The 25,415-nt window shown below is 30.9% G+C and overlaps 1 protein-coding gene across 2 annotated transcripts; it reads right to left on the bottom strand.

Annotated features, from left to right (window-relative positions):
- Positions 1-1,822: 1,822 nt before the first annotated feature.
- LOC125063923 (snurportin-1) lies at positions 1,823-7,484 on the bottom strand. Of its 2 annotated transcripts, XM_047670637.1 has the most exons (9): positions 7,349-7,484; positions 5,984-6,171; positions 5,773-5,863; positions 4,994-5,164; positions 4,351-4,542; positions 3,886-4,016; positions 2,868-3,016; positions 2,571-2,722; positions 1,823-2,352 (listed from the first exon to the last, which is right to left on the bottom strand). In XM_047670637.1, exons 2-9 carry the CDS (start codon positions 6,142-6,144, stop codon positions 2,257-2,259), a joined length of 1,143 nt encoding a protein of 380 aa, XP_047526593.1. In that variant the 5' UTR covers positions 6,145-6,171; positions 7,349-7,484; the 3' UTR covers positions 1,823-2,256. The 2 variants fall into 2 exon arrangements, with proteins under 2 accessions (XP_047526593.1, XP_047526584.1); XM_047670628.1 differs by lacking the exon at positions 7,349-7,484 and having other exon boundaries at positions 5,984-6,265.
- Positions 7,485-25,415: the final 17,931 nt, after the last annotated feature.

The raw sequence follows: 25,415 nt of genomic DNA on the forward strand, positions 1-25,415 counted from the left end.
TTAGTAATAGTATATTAATAATAACAAAACGAAATCTACTTAAACGATAGTCAATTAAATAACATTTCTTTTCTTAATACTTCTTATCAAATCGAGGCTGTATTACACGCGACGTAGCGACATTTCAGACGAACAGCTTTAGAGCGATAAAGTAAGATATTTACGTTGTTTTTACGAGCATTTTTTGTACGGCACATTTAATCGACGCGCCAACTTGACGATGTTCGCTACAATACATACTCGTACTTTAGTCGGACTGAACGTACAATAGCTTGCTCTCGTTATGTTGTATCACATTTCTACGTATCTATTTTTATATTTGTTAACTCCTTTCAGCTCGCAAATTTATATAATACAGGTTTTGTAATTTAATTTTTCTTACCGATTTCAACATATGCGACAAGTCTCAAAATTAGCTAACTGTGAACTTTCGTTATAAGAAAAACAGGCCTTATTGAGTTAGGACCTCGAAATTTGCACTTTAATATGTTACCGAATAGACCATAATGCGTTAAAATTAACACTGTATTTTTAAACATATGTAAGTAGCATAATTTTGTAAATGGTCTCGGGTGTTGTGTGTAAAATGAAATTAAAATAAATTACCACAAGATTCCATCCATGAAACAAAAAGGAAAAATCTGAAATATCAAAATTGATTAAAATATTTAATTACGTATCTATTGGATACACAGTTAGCGCAAGAATCTATTACAATTTTTTGTTATTGAGTTAGTTTACGACTTTTCCTTAATATTCATTGCGATTGCTTACTTCTCATTTATGATCGGCAAATAACCCTGCAGGTTTTATCTCATAACTTCGATTGTCGAACTATCCACACATACAAATTGACGGCGCAGTAATATTGCTACTCTAAATATAACGATATCGTGTCGTGAATTTGATAACCAATGTATGAAATAAAATGGCGTACCAATGTATTTGAATTTACAAAACGAATATAAAATAATACAGTGAACGCTAATTATATTGGTGGATCAAATATTTGATTGTTATACTGACCAAAGTGACCACAACTAATCTTATTAGCTTATTCACCAGTAGTTGCAAAAAATTTTAATGGCACTTTTGCGGGCGACGCAACGTATTCCAGAAAAATTAATAAAGAAATTGTAAAAAAATTGAGCGTAAAGTAGTCTGATGTTATGAGTCGTGCAATATTGGACACAAGTTTTATTGTAGGAAAATCAATTTCATTCAATTATCAACTTAATGAAAAATAATAGAAATTCATTAAAACCACACCATATTGCAATACAAGAGATTATGTGCAATGTGCCCAATAAATTAATAACGGTATTAAATTTTGTTTGTCTATGAGACTTTCTTAATGTTTATGATAAAAGTACGCCAGAAGAATTTAAATGGGTAGTATCTTTACTGATGCCCTCATAATAACACAGTAATATAAAGTAATCGATACATAATCGACACTAGAGTATTACATGTTTTAATACAGTAATTGGTATAATTTAAATTATTCAGAACATAAGTTGTTACCTGATGCAATTACGACATGGCGGGAAACTTTTTATGAAGCTAAATTAAAAATACATATTTAACAGTGAGCTTTATCCACCCAAAATTTCTTAATAATATCGGTAACACCTTATCCATATGTGATTGATAAGGTGCTACCAGTATAGCCCTCCAGTCCTACCAGTAAAGCCAAATTTCTAATACGAATGCTCATTGGTCGTTAGTAGTCTATGACGCAATAGTCGACCAATAACAATCTTACTTTCCTACTTTGATCAGCGTTTCAGAAACTAGTGGTAGAACAGATAAATAAAACAAAGACCGTTTAATATTTTTTTATTCCTAAATTATTAACATTTCTTAAGCATTGTACCAAACATATACTTGCTAACAATCTGGGCACTTTAGCATGTGGTATACAAAAGCATTTTACAAATATGTGTAGTATAATTAAATCAACATATTTAATAGGAATCCATTCCATTTTCATCATACATAATGTAAGTATTTGCAGGGCCGAATTTAGGAGACCGTTAATGGAAATAAATTATTAAGAGTATAATTTTTTTTATGTCGTTTATCCAAACAATTAAACCCAGCCCTGTTTATTTGACCAACGAAGACAACATCAAGTTTAGATTTTGTAATGTATATATTTTTCATTAGAATGTCAAGTGATTAATTTATATAAGTCAATACTACACACTACAATCAACAATTATCATATATGATTAACATATACATATTAAATATTTATTTCATTTCAGACTCATTCACATCTTTTTCTTTATCACACTTTTCTTTCTCGTCTTCCATTGTTATGTTAACAGTTTCATTTGTAGTAGTTGTCTGAAATGAATTAACATTAAATCATGAAATTATTAATAATTCACTTCAATCATTAAGTATTAAAGTTTAAGATGTTAACCTCTGCTTAGAAAAAGTAATATTGAAGACCTTATAAGTCAAGTGGGTCGGTACAATTACAACTGGAAGAATGCACATATCTAAGCAATAGTATTGTTTATTTTCCTTCGTTAAAAATTATTTAGATATTTTTAGAATACCTCAATCTTATTAGAGTCCATATCCATCTTAATATTACTGCTCCGTCGTTTGTTTTTCTTTGAATATTTAATTTCAAACTTCTGAATAAAGTCAGCTTGATTCACGTAACCTTCTGGCGTTTCATCAATGTACTCTGGATGTATTATTATATCTGTAATAAGAAAAAACAAAAATAAAATACATCTGAAAAATTTAAGTCCTTTTCAACTACCCAGTTAATACTTGATTTAAAAACCTTTTTTATACATAACAAGAACATTAGAACTGGCTATCAAAACTTTTTTAATAACATTTACCTTCTCCAAGAACTTCGGGTATCATGTAAGGGTACAACCAACCGACTAAAGGAGTCTCCCCAGCGACATAGTGCGCTCTCTTGTGATAGAAAAGCAAGCCATCTAGTGGTGGAGTATTATTCTCGAATTGAGGATATGCACTAAGTAAGCTGTTGAAAATAATAAAAATTAATTCTCAATGTTATAAAATAGTTGTTGTAGCAAATCTCTTTATTGTACACCATAGGACCAGTAAACTTAAACAAAAAAACAAAGTGTACAAATGGAATTATCGCAATAAGAAATCTTTTCCAGGCAAACTTTAAAGCCCATACTGAAATGAGTAATTATGTTGAGGAACAAGTTACACTCTAGATTAAATATGCTTGTCAGTGCCACACGCAACTATATACTGTATTATTAATAATATCAAATCACACAATACCCTGTTAACTATATTTTTATAGTATCAACAAAAATTAAAATGCTAGACAAAGGCTTCCTTTTTTGATACAAATAGGATGAAAAATGTAGTGTTAAAATATGTTTTAAATTGCATTGTACTAATACACTGTTATACTTTTTTTTATTTAAGCATTTTACATTACTATTATATTATAAAGCTTGTTCTGTTATAAATTTTATTTTGTAATTGGGCATACAAATAGTTAGAATTTACCTTTAAGCAAGTTTTAATTCAATTGTCTTATGATCTGTGAGATCTATAATAAATCACTGTACTCATATAAAAGTGAACGTCAAACTGTTGGGCTAAGGTCTCATTTCCCTTTGAAGAGAAGCTTTGCAACTGTTCCAATGCAGGTTGGTTACCTCAAGCATATGGCAGATTCACATCCAACACGTCCATGAGTCCTCACAATGTTTTCGTTTACCACCAAATGTGATATAAATTATAAACACAAATTAAGAACCTTGAAATTCAGGGGTTCTTGCCTAGGTTTAAACCCACAATCAAATAAAAATTAACTCTTAAATAAAAATAGACTTTCAAATAAAAATTGTTAATGAATATGCTTACTAGCTGAGGAAATGATTTGTACATGGCATCATGGGGAGTATTTTTATGATAACCTTGTTTTTCTTATTGATTGTTTTTGTATCCGGAAAATCTTCTAGCTGAGTTTTCATCCAATAATGACGGAATTCGGTCTGCAACATATAAAATAATGTGTCTATAATATGGACAATTTTATAATACATGCTACGATGTGACATAGCATTTGAACAGTATGCAATAATTAATAGTTATAAATATTTGACGTATTGTAATTTATGTTTAATTGAAGAAGTGTATATACAAAATGAGAAAACATAAACTATTTAATAATATATAGCAACTAAGGGTAATATAGTATGTGTGGGACACACTTGAGAGTGGAGAACCGCAACAGGAAGTGGACATGATAAGATTGTCAAGCCACTTGTCTTCCGGGATATGAGTTACTCTTAACCCTAAAGTACAATTTCTTAAATATTAGTTTACCTCTCCATCAGTCATTGGCTGATTGTTCCAGGCAAGCAAGTCCAGTAAATACATAGTGTTTGTCTTTTCACAGAAGAAACAGTCCAATACACAGCAATTCTTGCGGTAGCAATTGTATGGATTTCCTCCTGGCAGACCAGTGTGACGCTCAAATTTAAAATGTCCATACTTTGAATAGAACTTTGTTGTTCCCTAAAAATAAAATTGAAAATGCAGGAAATTGCAGTTAATGGTAATTAGTGGTTAAAGTTATCCCGTTTGCAATTGAAAGGTACTTGTAATTTTTTAATTAAGATCATTTATTTTGTGGTAGGTTTGTGCAAACCTGTCTTGGTAGGTACCACCTACTCATAATATATTCTAGTCTCAAGCAATAAATCCTTTGTATTGTTATGTTAAGGTTTGAAGGGTGACTGAACCAGTGTAACTACAGGCATAAGGGACATAACACCTCTTTACCCAAGGTTGGTGCATTAATTGTGCAAGAAATGGTTACAATTCAATACAGCACCAATGTCTATAGGCACTGGTGACCACTTATCATTGGGTGGTCATTTGTCACTAATTGCCACAATATTCTTAATTGAGTAACCTAATACATCACAAATTGTGTAAATATTACAACAATACATAAAAATCTTACATGATTCGAAACAGCGAGCAACCGCATGCCTTTTGGACAAGGCACCACATACCAGTTCTTACTAAAATCTCTCGGCTTTTCAATCATCCATTCTGATAGCATAAGGACATTACTGTATGTAAGACAGGTCTTATGAAATCCAGCAACATATATATTTGGCCTGTATGGAACCTAAAAGTACATAAATTAAACAGACCTAATTATAAACTTATTCATATTAAATTTTATCTATTATAAAAGTATTCTATTCAAAGGATGATGTTATGTTTTAATGTGTGACACATTCAAGAAATCATGAGGTATGTTGGTAAATCTATGTTCCACAACATCATCTTTCTTTTGAATATTAATTGTACTTATGATTTCCATATATGAGATCATTGAACTTGTAATAGAATGAACTGTTCGAATCATTATTTAACTTAAAAGGTTATTCTATCATAATTATTTTTTAATGTATTCAGATATTGTTAGCATAACATTGAAGTTTAATTTATTAATGTGTGTTTGTGTTAGAGAAACAATATTGTTTAAATCTTGGTATTAAATGATTATTTTAAGATAAAAGCAATAATACATGTAAGTATGACACACTTTATATTATTGTTATTTTTGCTATGTGCTTATAATATTATAAGATATTTTAATTAATTATTTGCAATAAGATTCATGGTTATTTAGATTATTAAATAGATTTAATTTCATTCTTCGTATGAAAAAGATTACTATATATAAAAAAAAATAGATCTACTTTTTTTTAATTCTTTGGGTTTGCTTACCTTCTTGTATGGTTTGAATAATTTACTATCATCATCGGAATTCACGAGATCCAAGATGCCCCGAAATCTATCTATTTTGTTATTTCTATTGCTGCAATTTAATAATAAACAATTCTATAAAACACCGAGTCGTGAATCACAATTTTAACAGTATTATAATAATAACATTAACAATAATAATTTTTATTAGAAATTATTTAAAAATAATTGCCCTTTTTGAATTTCCAAAAGACGCATTCGTCTTTCTTCTTGATTTCCGAATTTGCCCCAGTTCTTGTAAAGTCTTTCATGATTGCTCGATTTTTCTGCTTCCTTCTCTGTGGCTTCGAGATTTAATAGCGCTTTTTCGAGGATGTCTAAATCTTCATCCATTTTTAAAATAGACAATTTATTATCTTACTGAAAGCAGTTAACGTATTTGAATATAATATTAAAACCGGCACAAAACATATGGCTTTCTATTGTGGTGTAAACTAAACTAATAAATTTGTCAAATTTGACACATAGCATAGACTTTCATGTTTGATGTATTCTTTTTTTTTAAAGCTAGAACACGATCATACATTCGCTAATATGCAAATAATACAGTTCAGAAAATATGTCAAAATTTGATAAATCATGTAAATAACATTCGCAATATTCTTAAAATTTTATCTCTAAGTTGTATAAATCTTATTCAAGTAATGTTAGTACATTAACTTATAATTATAATAAATTATAAAAATTACAATGAAAAGTATGTTCCTATACTGAAATAAAATATATATTTATGGCATCACCAACTATACCAACAGAAGAAATAGAGATTACCGAAACTTATATTTCTGCTATATTATGCACTACTAAAGGTTCTTCCAACAATTCGTAATACAAAACTATTCCACTTAATTACTTAAATACACTTCTACTTCCTAAATTACAACTTCATAAACATTCAAAACGGCGTTTTTTGAGAATGAATCCATAATGAATATCATAGACTACTTTAGATCTCAACCAATGAAGTCATGTCAGTTCAAGGTCTAAGTTGTTTATTTATTTTTAATTCTATACTCCTGCCCTCAAATTGAATCTAAGCGATATTAAAGATGTATTATTTCATTATATTAATAGAAAGCCGTGAATGAATTGTTAAATGAAATAGAAGACTTTCAAAGTATCATTTAAAAAAGAATACCAGATTATGTTTGTTTATTAATTGCTAAAACAGACATATTATGTATTAGGTATAACACACATAAAATATATACGGAGTTGCAGCAGTTTTACCATTCTACAGCTGATCTTATCAAAAATAGACTTAAATATCATAGTATTAACTATACTAAATTGAATAGAATTATATTACGACTAATTTAAGGGTTGATAAAAACTGCATTCAGTAGGACGAGTACCATTGCTTAATCGAGCAAAATCAATAAAAAATTGATATAGATTTAAATGTACCTATCGAATGACAATCAACGTTATACTAGGTAATTCGAAGTTGATGAAAACAATAATAAGGCCAAATTTAAGACGAGGTTGTTAATTATGAAGATCTAAACATGATTCATAAACAATAAATAAAACTTACCCGAGTCTTACAGTTACCGGTGCACTTCAGGCTCAAGCGGTATATTTCTATGTTTATTTGTATTCAACTGAGGTTTTAGGTATCATTATAAAGCGCATGCGAGCGGACATGCGCGCAGATGCATTGACGTTGCACCGAGCCCTGCAGGTGGCAACAACCAGGGTCCGGGTGTTCGAATAGGAAAGGAACTCTCGATGATATATTTCATGTCATAAAACACATGCCATTTTGATATGTATTACATGGTCATACTATACATTATTGAATAGCAATAATTGTTTATCTGAAATTAAATTTGTGGGCAACTATGATGCTATGGATTACTGTAACGTGAAGTGTTTGAAAACAAATTCTATGATATTCTGGAAGGTCAAATGTTTCATTACGATACCTTTTTATGCTTTACCGTATATTATAATTATATTCTATATTTATACAGTGTAAGTATATATTTATATTTGTATTTGATAAATATTTTTTGAACTCTATAACTTCTACAAAGCTAAAATTTGGTAGTGATATCTTTTACGTATATATATATATATATATATATATATATATATATATATATATATATATATATATATTTAATATTAATGAATAGGGTAGGTAGATAGGAACACAGTTATTTGATGAAAAAGAACCTCACAAAAGTCATCTGCTCAAAATATAGAGGCGGCGTTACTACACAAAATATTTTTAATTAAAAAGACGATTTAAAATTGAGTCGCAGAAGCGGAAATGTAACGTTTCAGCCGCCACTCAATATCCCTTTTATTAATTCAATTGTAATTTTAAAACCATTACGTAATTTATATAGGTAATATTTATATAGGTTCTCTGCTTTTATTAAATTTATAATAAGTGTATCTTTATCAAGGTAGAACTGTGGAAAAAATCAAATATAGCTTACAGAAGACCTGTACCGTGTTCACAATAACATAATAATTTTTCTTCTGGCATTCCTTGATTTCAGAGAATACATCACAATTTCGGTACTACTAGCGTCCGTATCCACAGTAAATTATTCTCCTTCTCTCAAATTTCATATGTGTGGTTTAAAAACTACCGTAAAAAAACTACTCAATGCCATAGAATTCTCTTTTGACAAGCGATCCAAATTGATACCTGAAAGCTGTACATTAAGAGGTTCCTTTCAAACGTCTAATAGGTAAATGTTGTAATTGTCGCAATAAGTGTCGCACTTGTCTTCTGGTATGTGTATTGTGCAGTACACACAAGAAGTGTGTACTGCACAATACATACAATACTGAAGTAGCGGCTTTTCACTCTTGGCACCAAATATGAGCTCTTGGACATTAAATAGTTTCAGTGAAAATAAGTTCTCATTAAAATATATAGTAGCTTGATATAACAAATCGCTAAGATAAGAAAGGCCCTATGTGCAGGTGTATACCAAAAGATTTATTAAATAGGTACAGCTATGTATGCAGAAACATAAAGTTTATAAAAACAAATAACAATGAATACTAATGACCCTCCACAAGCTCCAAATATAAGGCACTCTACAAACAACTCAATGGAACAAACGACCTTTAGCCGAATAAATAAGGTATATTTTAGTCTTCACATCGACTGGGTTTTCCCGTACTTTAAGTTGAACATTTGAGCTAGATTCTGGATTTTTCTTGAAGAGTCGATAGAATACAAAAGTACTAGTTATGTATTTTTACCAAATACCTGTTGAGTGCTGTATTTAAAATTTATAAGACTCTGTATTCGTAATCATATAATCAATAGATACGAAGTGAAGACGTTTGTAAACTAGAATCTACGAGGGTGAAGCTATTTGCATTAGGTAGTACATATTTAATAAAGAGGGCTGAAACATCGACGGTGTAATAAATAATATTCTACTCTATGGAACGAAATATTATTTGTAATGCATATATATATATATTGTTATTTTGTTATATCTTAAAGTATTGTTGAATCAACGAATCGAGTTAATGATTGTGTCTCGTGTTCATGTGCTTAATCGGTGGTGTGGAACTTGCTACCTGCAACTCATCCGTTTTCTACCGCCATAACCACATCTGTATTGCTGGGGTAGATCGAAATAGCGTTAGCAAAAGTGACATGATTCGCTGATTAAGCATTCAAATTTCGCGTGATTGTCTTTTCAAAATTTCACTGCACCCTCACACACACACGCACGCACGCACGCACGCACGCATTTTACTCATAGAACGACACTAGCATACACTTGACTAACACACTACACCATATATAGCCAACACGTTAGGATTTTAATTTAACTTTTGTATTCTGGGCCGCTACTGATTTTTTAGTAAAATTAACAAACGTTTTTTGGTTCCAATCCGGGATTGGAGCCTGGAGAAGCATTTGGATGATATTTTAAAATTATATATTCGCAAATACTTGAGGAAGACGTTATCACGAGATGAAGATAATTGTCTACTGACTATTGAGGAAATTGCTTACACTTTTACTTGCGCCCATTTAATTAAATATAAAAGACGAAAAAACTCGTTAAGCATTTTGCTTTTAGCTGTAGCTTGTGCAGTCATTTCTAAATTCACAGAAGGCTTAGATCATTTATGTGTAACCATAATACACATTTATTGATACCATGTAAACATAATTAAAGATAGCAGCTATTGACGAGTTTTTCAATATAATAAAAATAATATTATTATTGTCGAATACAAAAAACCAGGCGATTGAAAAATAGAAATTTAAGATTTTAGAAATATTTTTTTGAAATAAAGAAATCCTCAAGTATCTACCCCCACGGGTTTGCGCTATCCTTCATCAGATATTCTAACGCCAAACAGCAGTACATAGAGCATTGTGACATTTAAGGGTGAGTGAGCCAGTATATATATAAGAGCCGAGATGGCCCAGTGGTTAGAACGCGTGCATCTTAACCGATGATTTCGGGTTCAAACCCAGGCAGGCACCACTGAATTTTCATGTGCTTAATTTGTGTTTATAATTCATCTCGTGCTCGGCGATGAAGGAAAACATCGTGAGGAAACCTGCATGTGTCTAATTTCAACGAAATTCTGCCACATGTGTATTCCGCCAACCCGCATTGGAGCAGCGTGGTGGAATATGCTCCAAACCTTCTCCTTAAAGGGAGAGGAGGCCTTTAGCCCAGCAGTGGGAAAGTTTACAGGCTGCTAATGAGCCAGTATAACTACGACTAAGGATCATGACTGATGATTGATGATGATTGTAAGGAATGATTAAATTTTCTTACAGCATTTTATAAAAAAAGGAGATTAGTTTTGTGATGAAAATAAATATATTTTTACTGCGTATGCTTTATACATGGAGACATGGAGAAGTATCGAAGTATATATACGCGTCACACACACTCAAAGGACAGCGGCGTTGGAGAGGGGGCATTGCATGACGACACAAGAGAGCGCCTTAATAGATGTTTCACATCAAAAAACTGTGCCATACATTTTGCTATTAGCTGTATATCACTATTGTAAGTAAGTATATGTAATCGACGAATATTAACACATTTATCTAATCTCAATTTAATTTGACTCACTGAATATAAAAAGCTCTACCAGACATTTAGCTTTTAGCTTTGAAGCTGTATAATTTGAAATTCATAGAACAAAACTACACTAACTAAAGAACTTACATATTTCAACTGTCAACATAATTAAGAGCCTATATATATGTACAATACTATATTTACATTGATGTTATGTACACACACGTAGTCGTACTCGAGGGAAACCTTCTGAATATCAGTAGCCTACTGACAATCTAATGTGATCTTTCACATTGTGTCTCTAATAAGATTTTCATTCAATTTTCATGTTTGTTTGTGTGTCAATTTTACATACACATTTTTAAAACTCAAACAATGGATTTACAGTTCTCGGCGTCAAGAACAGTCCGACATTTAGTCTGAAAATTAGTTTTAGAGGAAGAAATGAGGAATTTAAACTGATTTATATCTTACTTCTGCACATTAAAATTTTATTTTTTTTAGTATTTTATTAGTATTTTTATTTATTAAATTAGTATTTTATATTTTTGTGCCAATCGGTTAACGGTAACTGATTTTTTGGAGAAGTTGTTCTCATAGCTCGCAAAATCCGGATCAACATCTGCATACTCAGAAAATTCTGTAATTGAATCGCAATTTTGTTATTATCACATCTTTTAATGAGAGGGCCAGCTGGCATACTGCGTCCTTATCTAATGAACGGTGGCGTGGTGCACTTACTCTCTCTCTCGCTTTTATAGTATCTTTCGCAAGAAGCAACCCCTATTTGTAGACACTAACATAAACAACCGTATCGTATCGTACTTAGATATAAAAGATAACTTTATTTTAATATTTACCTACAGTATTATCATACTGAGTCTTCAATCCATATTAATTAATATATATTATATTTAACACTATAAGGGCAATTGCATAGAACCTACCTCTATAAACCTATGATTTACGCATTACATACGATTTGCTAATAGCTGTGCCATGTTATGCACACACAATTCTCAATTGATATCTGAATGTATGATACAGTACTATTCCATTTAACTGTTTAATAGCAATTTTAATTTTATTTCCAAAAGGAGAATTTTACACGAATTCATAAATAAGATCTCAGATTTTATTCAGACCTCGCGTCCACCGCGTCACCAATGACATCGCGTTAATTCAATGTCAAAGTTGTTTATTTACTCCGTGGTTAAAATGGCTACCTATACGTTTATCAATTAATCGATCATATTCATATATGTACTTACATTTAACGAACAGGTATGTTGCGGTCACGTGGGATGCTAGAATTTTTATGGTATATACAGATAAAATACATTTTATCTAATACATAACCATGAATCCTCGTATTGTATGCGAAAGTACATATGTATATCATTTATCTGAAAAGTTATGTTGTTAATATTTGACACTTACCTAAAGATAGTACCAATATACGTAACGCTTGCTCTATAATTCTCCTCTTGGAAAAAGCCATCGGTAGGAAATATTCTAGTATAAAATTATTCTTAAAGAAATATTTTATTGATGTACTTAATAACTACTGGCGCACCTTGGGGATAAGTATGACTCGTTTGCCGTGATAGCACACGGCATGACGTTCTCTTAAGCCGTCAGACTCCTCCGCCTGCGCTCTCTACTCCCTTGTGTGAGTAGGGTGCGTATAGTGTACACTTTGTTGCGTCAGTATATTATTATAATAATAAGAAACATGTATTTAGATTATTAATGAAAGTGTATTTTTTTATTATTTGATAATTTTTGACCCAAATATATGTTTGTCTTTCTTTTATTACAAATTCTTACAATAACCTTTTAATCGATTTCCCCACGTCGGGCCCCGTGTCAGCCAATTTCTTAATTCGAGATTTTTGTACATTTTCTCTGCATCAAATTCAAAACATCTTGGTTGCAGGTAATCCTATCTTCGATACCTTTTTATATATGGTCCGTCCTTAGGCCATGCTCGGCGTAATATAAGGAATTATATAATTGGAGATTAGGTTTTGCGTTTTATTCTCATGTAGGAGCTGGGTTTTCCATACAAAGATATTTTTCTTTTAGAATTACTAATAATTTAATGTACTACGTGCCATAAAATATATCCGTAATGATAATATGGTATATATTATGTGAAAAATACGACCTCACTTTTAGAGTAACTCTCTAAATTAGGAGGTAAACCTAAATGAAATCACTGCGTAGAAATTACGACACGAAACGAAAATATATTTTATAGAGAAAGTAAATAATACTTAACAATAAAAAACAACAAATTGTACTGTTACTTGTTGCTCACTTGTACACCCAATTAGAACTGAAGTTTTGAGTATGATGATAAAAGTTTGACGTGTGTATTTGTCAGCATCGTAGTACCTATACGGATTTTATTTAGTTTTTTTTTTATTGTTTGAAAGGTGACTTGCTCGAGAATGTTCTTAGTGATGAAAATAAATCTGTTGTAATCTGAATGGATGTGAGCAACTACTGGTCTAGTCGATTGAAAATTTTATTAGCTGTGACTTCAATAATAATAATAAATATTGGACAACATCACATACATTATACTGATCCCAATGTAAGTAGCTAAAGCACTTGTGTTATGGAAAATCAGAAGTAACGACGCTACCACAAATACCCAGACCCAAGACAACATAGAAAACTAGTGAACTCTTTTTACATCGACTCGGCATGGAATCGAATCCGGGACCTCGGAGTGGCGTACCCATGAAAACCGGTGTACACACTTCTCGATCACGGAGGTCGTCAATAATTTTAAAATAACGTGGTAGCCCGATTTGAAGCTGCAGCATCATCTGGTATCAACACGATACCTAACTCTTCAGCGGTTCACAGCAGAGGTATCTTGTTTAAGGTTAACGGAATTATCTCAATAAATATATTTGCTTTTATAGGTTTTACGAGTCGAGATTTATAAAGATTTTTATTTAAGATAATTAGATTAAAAAATTAATTTGATAGGTCGCACATCTGGTCTATTCCTTGTTAATAAAATTAGCAATGATTTTTTTGTAAATTTTTGTTCTCCAATTTATGTCAAATTTATTTATTAATGAAACTTTTCTGAATATGTTCGATTTGCTTATGACATGCATGTGTTAGATTTTTTTATTCAATTTATAATTAATAATTACAATAAAACCAAACAATTACCTTAATTAAAATATATTTATTCAAGTAGGCTTTTATCGTCATTTAACCAACTATTTTAAAGTAAAACTACCACCGGTTCGGAATGTAGATCCTACCGAGAAGAACCGGCAAGAAACTCAGTAGTTACTCTTTTTCAATGTCCAAAAATACAATCATGTTAGTTAAATACAATTATACTAACTTTGTATATTGATAATTGCAAAAGACACAATTCATATATTCATCCATAATTTAACAAGCAATAACAACTATAGGGAAATATTAGTATTATTTTTATACACAAATATTTTAAAATAATAATTTACTAACACTAGCAAAAATAAAAATACATTACGTATCTCGTAGATGTTGACACTTCAGATCGCCACCAAAAGAGACCGGTAAAATACTTACAAGGGGTATTTATACAAAAATTAAGTGTCAAAGTTGTCATATTACGTTTTTTAATTATGTTATTAAAAACTTTTTATTTTAAATAAATACTACACTGAAAAATAATATAATTTTAATAATATTAAGTCACAATAATTAATTATATTGATAATTTTATACAACTATCTATCACGGCCATACTGACAGTACTTCGTCCACGAAGGACTACTCGAATAAAAATATCGTAATAGTTGACAATCTTGAATAATTGAAATTAATAGTGGAACAAAAATGATAAAGAAGTATTAATAACCAAAAGGAATAACTGTAAAAAAGTTGTAACAATTTAAAGATTTTTTTACGTTTCATTTGATTGAAACATTAACTTGTTATTTGCACAATTTGTTTTTCTTTCTCATACAATTGCGAGAATTAGATTTTGAAATATTATATAAGATTTGTATTTGAGCCAGATACATAGACATGCCAATCACATTCACTCGCTGCTTGTGAGATAATTGGCACCAAGTATAAGGCCTAACAGCGAAACAGTTGAGCCAGTGACATAGACATACTGATTCCATTCACCTGCTGGGGGTGAGTAACTAACCAGTACCAAATCACGGCCTACCAGCGAGGTTTCAGCCAATAACATAGACATACTGATTCCATTCACCCGCTGGAGGATGAGTAACTAATCAGCACCAAATCATGGCCTACCAGCAGCCTACCCAATTTAAATTTATAACTCGAAAAAAAATAATATAGCAAAAATTGTGCAAATATCAAATTAAAGATTCAATAACAGATGTTTTATAACAATAAAATTTTGTAAGAATTGTATTTTAAAAATATAACTTTAATTTTTATTTATAACTTATAATCTAGAAAAAAAATAATATACTAATATCAAATTAAATGATTTATTAACAGATGTTTTATGTATTATCGATAACAATTGTCTTAATACTATTCGAACATTAATGTTTTATATTTAATTATAAAAATTAAACAATCATTTTATAATATTTTCTTTTTATTCCAAATAATAACTTCAGAAAGGGCTAATCGAAATTGTATTTATTTTTATTATATATTTAACAATAATTTAAAATTTAATGTTTTATGCGACTTTGCAATCACAGTATCTCTTAAATTACCGAGTCCTTTTAAAGCGTAACGATCATTAGAAAGAATTGAAGTAATTTCATAGGGGCCCTTAAATTTCGGTCTTAATTTATCATTGCGTCTGTGATCCTGACTAACGTAAACTAAATCACCTACATTATAGATTATATTGTTTCGCCTGACAGAATCAAAACGATCTTTGAATTTTTTTTGAAATCTGCTGTAAACGTTGTCTAGCAAGTTCACGATCAGCTTGTACGTCAATGTAAGGATTTAAGCTATTACTGTCGAGAATGTCGTTTAGACGAGCTTGAACAACGGGTATATTTGCTTCTACACCGATCAGTAAGCGCAAAGGAGAAAATCCGGTAGATTTTTGGATTGTGGTATTTATAGATTGTTGTACTTTCCATAACCCATTCGGCCAGTCTGACAAATCGTTACATATAGTGCTTAACATGTTAACTACTGTGGCTACATAACGTTCAACCTGTCCATTACTTCTAGGTGTACCAGTAGCTATCATGTGATGTTCTATAGATAATTCTCTAAAAAAGTTTTTAATTTGATTAGAACTAAAATTTGTTCCGCGATCAGTGATAATTAAGGATGGCGTACCAAATATTGTAATCGTTTCTCTTATGATAGGTATTAACTCTTGGGTATTTAAAGTTTTAAGTGGCCTTAACAAACAAAACTTAGTAAAACCGTCAACTATTAATAAAATATATTTGTATCCCTCTCTCGTTGCTGTGAAGGGTCCTCTGCAATCTAAATGTATTGTATGGAATGGAATAGCAGTTTTTTCAATGGGATGGAGAAACCCTTGTTTTGGACCTGAAGGTCCTTTTCTTTCGACACAAATCAAACAATGGGAAATGTATTTTTTAATAAAAGATGACATTTTAGGAAACCAGAAATAATCTTTAATTTTATGCAATCTTCTTCTTAATCTTTAACTTTATCAAAACCTACGTGGCAATTTTCGTCGTGAAATAATTTTAATATATTCAGTCTATAACCCTTCGGTACAAACAATTTCGGTTTTGCATCTGAACTAACTTTATAATGAAGTAGATCATTTTTAATTAAATATTGATTAGCATCCAAATCACCCGATTGTAGTTTTGAGATAAGAGTTTGAGTTTCAGAGTCATTTTGCTGAGCAATTTTAGCCATGATTGTGAAATATCTCTTTCATTAGAAATTTCAATAAGACTAACCTCACGAGCTAGCTTTGGGTCTGGGAGCCTGATCGGGTTGCGGCTACGGAAATCGACATGACTTATAAATTTTCCCTTTTTATATTTAATTTCAAATTTAAAATCTTGCATTAGGGTCCACCAACGGGCGACCCTCGGTGACAAATCTTTTTTTGTCATGGTGGATTTTATCGCATTACAGTCTGTAACAATTGTAAATTCAATACCTAACAAATAGACTCTAAAGTGCTTTAGGGCATTATAGATTGCTAACGTCTCTAAATCATAGGAGCAATATTTAGATTCTGGAGGAGTTGTTCGTTTACTGTAATAAGCTACAACTTTATTTTGATTATTAATTTTCTGTAAGAGTATTGCTCCGTATCCTATGGAACTGGTATCGGTATGCAGTTCAGTAGGATACTTCGGATCAAAAATAACTAAGAGGGACAGAGAAACAAGATGATCTATTATATAATTTCTAGCCGCATCCTGTTCGGGTCCCCATTCCCATTTTTGATTTGTTTTTGTTAATTTATTAATACAAGCCGTCCGTGAAGCAAAATCGGGGATAAATTTTCGAAAATAACTGGCCAAGCCCATAAATTGGTAAATTAAAAATATACTTGCTTGACATTATTGGGTATACAAGAATTTACTAAAGCACTACCTTTAGATTCACTTGGCCTAACACCTTCACGATATGTGCCTACCTAGGTATTCAATATTGTCAACAAAGAATTTACATTTTTTAATATTTACTGTAAAACCATTAGAATCCAAAGCCAAAATTGTTTGTTCTAAATAATCAAGTCCCTCTTCAATGTTGTTAAATGGTATTAAAATGTCATCTATATATACTAATACAAATTTTAAATGTCGTAAAGCTTTAGAAATAGCTCTCTGGAACACCGAAGGTCCACCACAATTTCCAAATGGCATTTTGAGAAATTCGCAATGGCCATCCGGTGTTACGAAAGCCGTGTACTTAGTCGAATCGTCACTTATGGGTATTTGGTAAAACCCATTTTTCATATCCAAAGATATGAATAACTCGCACTGACCTAATCTATCAATTTGGTCTTCAATGAGAGGGAGGGGGTATCTATCTTTTTCTATTATTCTATTTAAAGCTGTGTAATCGATACACATTCTGTCAGTTCCGTCACTTTTTTTTTAACCAAAATGATAGGACTAGCGAAAGCTGAATTACTTTCTTTAATTATCTGTTTATCTAATAAATCATTAACTATTTCTTTAACCTTCTCTCTCTCAATTGGAGCTAATCTATACGGCCTATAATACACAACTTCGTCTCTTTTTAATTTGATTTCTAGTTTACCAGTCTTAACATTTCCAATGGGTTTCAAAACAGACGGATATTTTTGAAAAATATCCTTAATCCTTATCTGTATACTATCATCTAGGTGTTACAATTTCTTATTAAAGTCGTCTGAAAATTCTAATTTTTCTAATGAATTAATTTCAAGATTAATTTTAGGTGGATACTTCCGTACTAAACGAGAACCTAATGAATTTGTTATAATCTCAATATCGGGATGCTGTATAACATTTTTACCTATTAAAAGATCATAACGACAATCGTTGTCCTTAACCACATATATATCTAATTCGATACATAACTGTTTAAATTTAACGGGTACCGTAATTTTCGAAAATATATTTATACTACCTTTACCTATACCAAAAAACGTAAAAACAACATGGCGTTAGATGGCAACCTAATCGCTTTGCTATAGATTCTCTTATTATACTGCAATTTGCCCCAGTATCAATTAATGAATTGATTTTAACATTATTAATAGATACTACTGTTAATTTTGACTGAGGCTGGGTTCCCCTAAAAAATTGACTTCCTTATTATCATCTTTTTTATTACCGTACCGACAAATATTATCTGTATGTCCGGGTTTTGGACAAATAGTACAAAATCTTTTTTTTTTTATTTTTCTGTTTTGCCTATTGCCTAGACATGTCAAGTCCCTCCACCCGCTGCTAGTGGGATAGACTTGCATCAAGCAAAAGACCGACCAGCGGAAACAGATTTTTTTTTTATATCGATTACCTCGACATGCTTGACCCAATCACTCGCTGCCAGTGCGTCGGACAAGCACTTTTTTTTTATTTTTATTTATTAACAATCACAACTTTTGTATACTTCAAAATTTCCTTCCTAATCATATATAGAAATATAAATAATATGACATTACAATTTAGGCAAATATGTCATATCTAGTAACAATTAGTTATATGTAATTATTATCATCTAAGGCTATTTTCGACAACTATGTTTTCCAAAGTTCGACCTCCAGAAGGCGCCAGACTCGAAACATTTTAAACGGAACCCCTTAGGGTCTTACCAGCCTTAGGAACAGCCATGCTGCTCCATCGAAATTCTTTTGACGGTTTCTTAATCTTCTGACACCAGCCTTCCGCACTGTTGTCACTGGTTGCTCGATCGTAGACGGAGTGCTGCGTCGTCATCATTACGGTGACGGCCAGATACAGCTCCTCGAATCGCGTTGACGAGACCATTGAAACACAAAAAATAAAAATTAGTAGGTACTTATGTGAATTGCATATCCCACTTCTGATGTTAGATTTTTTTATTCAATTTATAATTAATAATTACAATAAAACCAAACAATTACCTTAATTAAAATATATTTATTCAAGTAGGCTTTTATCGTCATTTAACCAACTATTTTAAAGTAAAACTACCACCGGTTCGGAATGTAGATCCTACCGAGAAGAACCGGCAAGAAACTCAGTAGTTACTCTTTTTCAATGTCCAAAAATACAATCATGTTAGTTAAATACAATTATACTAACTTTGTATATTGATAATTGCAAAAGACACAATTCATATATTCATCCATAATTTAACAAGCAATAACAACTATAGGGAAATATTAGTATTATTTTTATACACAAATATTTTAAAATAATAATTTACTAACACTAGCAAAAATAAAAATACATTACGTATCTCGTAGATGTTGACACTTCAGATCGCCACCAAAAGAGACCGGTAAAATACTTACAAGGGGTATTTATACAAAAATTAAGTGTCAAAGTTGTCATATTACGTTTTTTAATTATGTTATTAAAAACTTTTTATTTTAAATAAATACTACACTGAAAAATAATATAATTTTAATAATATTAAGTCACAATAATTAATTATATTGATAATTTTATACAACTATCTATCACATGCATGCTTATTTTAAACCAGTACCACCAAACCGATTAAGCTGAAACATTGTAGCTGCTTTGACATAGATGATAACATAATCTCGTAGTTTAAGTCAGCATAGTTATCGTCAGTAGAAAGAAAGAAAGGCTAAAGAACCAAAATTATAATTTGTGAAATAAGTTTTAAAGTTTTTACTTTAAATCTCATTTTCCAATAGTACCTTCTAGCGCTTTAGCATTTCTTCCTTTCTATTGACGATTGGCACTGCCGAAGCAGCGACATTCCCTCGTCAGTCGTAAAATAACTTTTGTGTAGTATATTATGTTGCTTTTTCCTCTAACCTGTAATTGAACTGACTCACTCAACATTCAAACCGAAACATAGCAATACAAAGTTTTACAGGTTTGGCAATGCGCCAACTAAGGCATGTATATCCTTTACCCAGATGCACAAGATGACATCTTATATTAAGCTAACCATTCCAATTTATACAATAGAGCCATAACCGAAGTTTTTGTATTATAGTAGTGTGTGTACACAAACACAGGTGCATCTCTTTTCATAATTCGATAAGATTGAAACGAAATTAAGTGCAAAACCAACGGCTTTGCGCATGGAAGTTTATCACCGACCAAATCATTTTTACCTGGTGGTAGGTGTTTGTGCAAGCCCGTCTGGGTACCTTATTCTACCGCCAAGAGTAATAAATTTAATTTCCTATTCAAATCACAAAAGGACAAAAACCAAAATTGACATCGAATTGACCTGATATAATTATCCGAGAGCTTAAATAATCTAGAATCAATATAATATATGATCAATATCATAGATTATTATCATGGATATATTCAATATATATCGAATATATCCGTTATATATGATCGTCTTCGAAGCTATTATCGGAACTTTGGAAGTAAAATAAAGCGGATATAAATTGAAAAAAAATATATTATACTTATATACCATAACACTATTCGCTTCAGATATATCATACAAGAAATGTTTGTTGTATATATATAATATCACAATAGTTATTATTAGTTTGAAGTTATTATTAAATTTCCGAGAAAGACCACAGTGGCGTGCATTTGGAGAGGCCTATGTCCAGCAGTGGACGAATATGGGCTGATGATGATGATTTTAAAATCGCATAGAATTCGTAAATCTAAGGTTTGTTTATCTCTGATTCTTTTTTATATTGGAACAGATTGTATTATAATAAATTTATAAAAAAAAGACTGTATTTTAATTAAATGTCGACAAGAAACGGCTAGTATACTGTACAACTATTTTATATAGCTATATATTTATCTTTCATGCAAAGTAATCGATTAAGATTATTGTTCAGAAATTGTTAAGACCTGCTAACATACTGAATAAACGCATGCAATACTTAACAATAATCTGCGTATAAAAATACAATCTATATGATAATGAATGTACCGCGATTCGCGATACTACCGTCACATCAGCTGTTTAGTTACAAAACAAATACGAGCAGAACAACTAGTATTGCAAGATAAAAATCAAACTATCATCAGCTTAATATCGGTAACATTATGACCTTGAAAAGATTTTTTCACTAAACCATATTGAAAAAAATGTATACGATAAAATAATAGGTGCATTTATTTTTATGGCTCTGGTAGGCGGACGTTGAAATGGGCTACCTTATAGTAAGTGGTCACCATTGCCCATAGACATCAATCAACGTTCTCTATTAATATCTTTAAAGTACAGTATGGTAAAGTATTTTTTACTAAGTGTTTTATTTTCAGTTTTTAAAGTGATTAAATTAAGTGATTCAGTTTTTAAAGTGAAAAGATAATTAAATTATAATAATCGGAAGATTATAAAAAAAATATATAAAATATTTGTATATTTTGGTTTTAGGTACCTAAACTAATAGGGCATTCTAATATGTTTAAAAAAATTCTTCAAAATGTTGATTTTCCTAATAAAAATCCACACTACAAACATATTTCGGCAAAATAAACACGCTTTCCTGCCATAAAATTAAATTTTAACCCTTATTTGGTCCCGCAAAAACGCTCTCAGTCATTTTGATGACGTTAGCGGTTAGATTGTTAATACAACAGTCGTGTATTTTTTTTCTATGATCGGTGGCAAACGAGCAGGATGCTCACCTGATGGAAAGTGACTACCACCGCCTATGAATATCTGCAACACCGGAGGGCTTGCAGATGCGTTCCCGGCCTTTAAGGAAGGAGTACGCTCTTTTCTTGAAGGTTTCCAAGTCGTATCGGCTTGAAAAAACCGCCGGCGAAAGCTGGTTCCACAGAGTGGTTGTGCGAGGCAAAAAATGTCTTAAAAATCGCGCTGTTGTGGATTTTCGGACATCTAGGTGGTGCGGGTGAAACTTAGAATTTTGAAGATTGTTTATATGTAGATATATACTAAAATCAAAATATTTTAGTATGTACATATATTTTAATTTTTATCAAATTTCATGATTTATTTTTCACTACCGAAAATACCCTATTGAATAATTAAACTCTAAGGCGAAACTTTTGTTTTTATAATACTTTTTGTAGGTTCTTAAATATATTTAATTGAAGCTGTAAAACTATCTGATTATGACAGAATAATAGACTGACATGGCGATTTCGGTTTAATTCAAGTCCTTCCTCGAACACATTAATATATATAACCTATTCCAATGGAAGCAGGAAAAAAAGATAAACAAACCATAGATTTTCGTATTTCATGAGATTTGCTAATAACACAGGGATAATGTCAAATGTTTTTTATTTGGCATTTTCCTGTTATAGTTGAAATAGAGTATACATATGTAGTACTACACACAGTATAATGTTAATCTTAGATTATTTGTATAAATATATAGATGGGGTCGTGTACTATAAATAATTAAAACAAACGAACCAACTTATTTTTTGCTTTTATCTGTGCCGAGTGGGCCACATATTATATCGCCAATTTTACGTGCGATATAGAAGACACCATGGAGAGAGAACGGTATAGTAGAGATTAGGTGCCAACTTTATTATCTTTGTGTGCGTGGCAGCTACGCTTGACATTCACCAAGCGTCATACTACTTTACTTGTGAACGTTTACTTAGTGGCCAACGGTTCGCCACTATATTTTCGTTTTCGCTTCCGTTGGAACAATATTTTCTATATAAGCATCTAGACATATAAATAATCAAAGATGTCAATGTCGACATCTTTGTCGATGATTATATGTATATTTAAGGATACTTACATAAATATAGCTAATTATTTCAATATAACTAGTAGGAGGGACAATTTTTATTACGCGCACTTTCTTAGCGAAAGGTGCCAAAACTGTAACAGATACAAAAAACACTTTGTGTACAAGATTTGTAGTTTACCAAAAGAGCATCGTCATTGTTATATTCGAAAAATAAATAATAATTCTAGTTAAACATGTTTGTCACACAGTACAGTAAATCGAAATACTTTATTCACATGGGCTGTTACAAGCACTTTTGAATCGTAATTTCACAAAACTATATTAAGTGATGCCATTTGTGTTTAAAGAAGGTGCTTATACATTTCGAATCGTAGTTTTTTAAATATTTTAATATGATTTCGGCAAGATTAAATATGACAGGCATGAAGACAGATGGATCGCTTCATTTGTCAAAAATATATGTAATGGAGTAAAGTAATTTAATTTACACATGCTAAGCAGATACATTTTATACTCACATATGTAATTGAATTGTTTATGTATTAAAAAGGTGTTGGAAATTTATGTTGTAATTCTTAGTTGTTCAAGAATTATTCGAATTTCCGTTGTTCTACTTATTACATAAATTACTGTTATTACAATGTTTTACAAATTAAAATAATATTTTGTAATATTAAATGTTTATAAAAGATGTGAAAGAATTAATTCCTAAATATTGTAAAAAAAATAATACCTTGCAATAATGTACATTTTATTACTTATATATTTAGATTATAATAGCGTAAATTATTATAAAGATCAGATGAACTCATTTCAGTGTGACGTCATCACTTGAAGATTAGAAAATTATACATATTGCATTTATGGACATGATGAACGAGCCATTACTAAACTTAATAAATCCACCAGACTAAGCTTATAATCCGAAAAGCGTTACTTTATAGAAATGTATTTACATATTCTTTACACAATTATATGAAAATGACATTTAAATATGGCGTATAGCCATACCCTTATAAATAATAAACGATGTATAGCGGTTGTATGGTTAGACAAAACTTTGTCTTCTTCCTTCGAATGTCAAATGACGCATGATAGAAAGAGAGAAAGCAGTGTGTAACTATTCACCGGCTATACAAAGTTTATTAGTAAGGCCGTTACTGAATACAACCGGGACCGCGATTTGAAACGCTATAGCTCAGTGCTCTGCACTAGATCACAGAGGGATGTAAAGGGTCAGGGTTCGTTTCTGATCCCGTAGGCTAGTTGTACCCATAAAATATTACGTTTAACAATATTATGGAAGGAGTAAAAGAAATATGTAATTTATTGACTTGCATTTCGTGTATTCTGTTAAAACATAACAATTAAATATACATAAAAGTTTTTAAAAATTATTAGGCATAAAGCATTAATATCTTATTAAAAATATTTAAATTAGGTTGTACTTGTAACTCTCAAGTATTGAATATTACAAAGTGAAATTAAGAGTAATAGGTACATACTACTCCGTTTTTGTACTTAATAATCATGGACAATATTAAAATGTTTACGCTTCGCATCCAACTGACAATGATGTCATTAATTTTTTTGAATTTCCCGCTACTTTAGACGAAGCATAATTTATTGAGAAAGCTGTAATAATACTTTAAAATGTGACGTTTTTTGGGAATCAACAAATAAAAAACAATTATTTAAAAATATTAACCTATTACTTTATCAGGTAAGATAAGAAACATTCTTTTAAACGCCTATAAAATGTCCTGCTCCCTTAATTCAATGTTGCCATAACATCGATTTTCCAAGTAAAATTGAAATAACTACACGTTTACAGCAAATTCTACTTAAAATAAAATAAACTATTATATCATTATATTAAATGAAATTTCTTTATCAGTGAAAATACTAAACTATTTGAAAATACATAATTTTATTTTATAGTAAAATTGATAAAAATATTTATCAGAAACTGTTGTTCCTAAATGGTATAATGTTGATTTTATAAGTTTTAGTCAAATAATGAAAAAGATAAATAAATATTGCAAAGAAATATTGATAAGATGTAAATATTTTAGAAGTTAGTGTTATTTGTCATACATGTTTAAAGTTGGGGATATCATTTATTATAAAATGGCAACATAAATGCCAGTTACGATCTTTGCCGAGCGTTTTTCTATTGGAGGCCGAGAACAACCGAATGTATGATTAGGTCACGTGGTACTTTTGGAGTCTTCGTGGCGTAGCTTGTTCAG

The sequence above is a fragment of the Vanessa atalanta genome, chromosome 1 (genome assembly GCF_905147765.1).
Source record: "Vanessa atalanta chromosome 1, ilVanAtal1.2, whole genome shotgun sequence".
In the NCBI taxonomy this organism is placed as follows: domain Eukaryota; kingdom Metazoa; phylum Arthropoda; class Insecta; order Lepidoptera; family Nymphalidae; genus Vanessa; species Vanessa atalanta.

Excerpts from the sequence above, each read along its gene's own strand:
- LOC125063923 (XM_047670637.1), bottom strand. The coding sequence starts at position 6,144 with ATGGATGAAGATTTAGACATCCTCGAAAAAGCGCTATTAAATCTCGAA. Across the intron at positions 5,864-5,983 it reads CTTTTGGAAATTCAAAAAGG|CAATAGAAATAACAAAATAG; the intron begins GCAATTATTTTT and ends ATTAAATTGCAG. Across the intron at positions 2,353-2,570 it reads TGGACTCTAATAAGATTGAG|ACAACTACTACAAATGAAAC; the intron begins GTATTCTAAAAA and ends AATTCATTTCAG.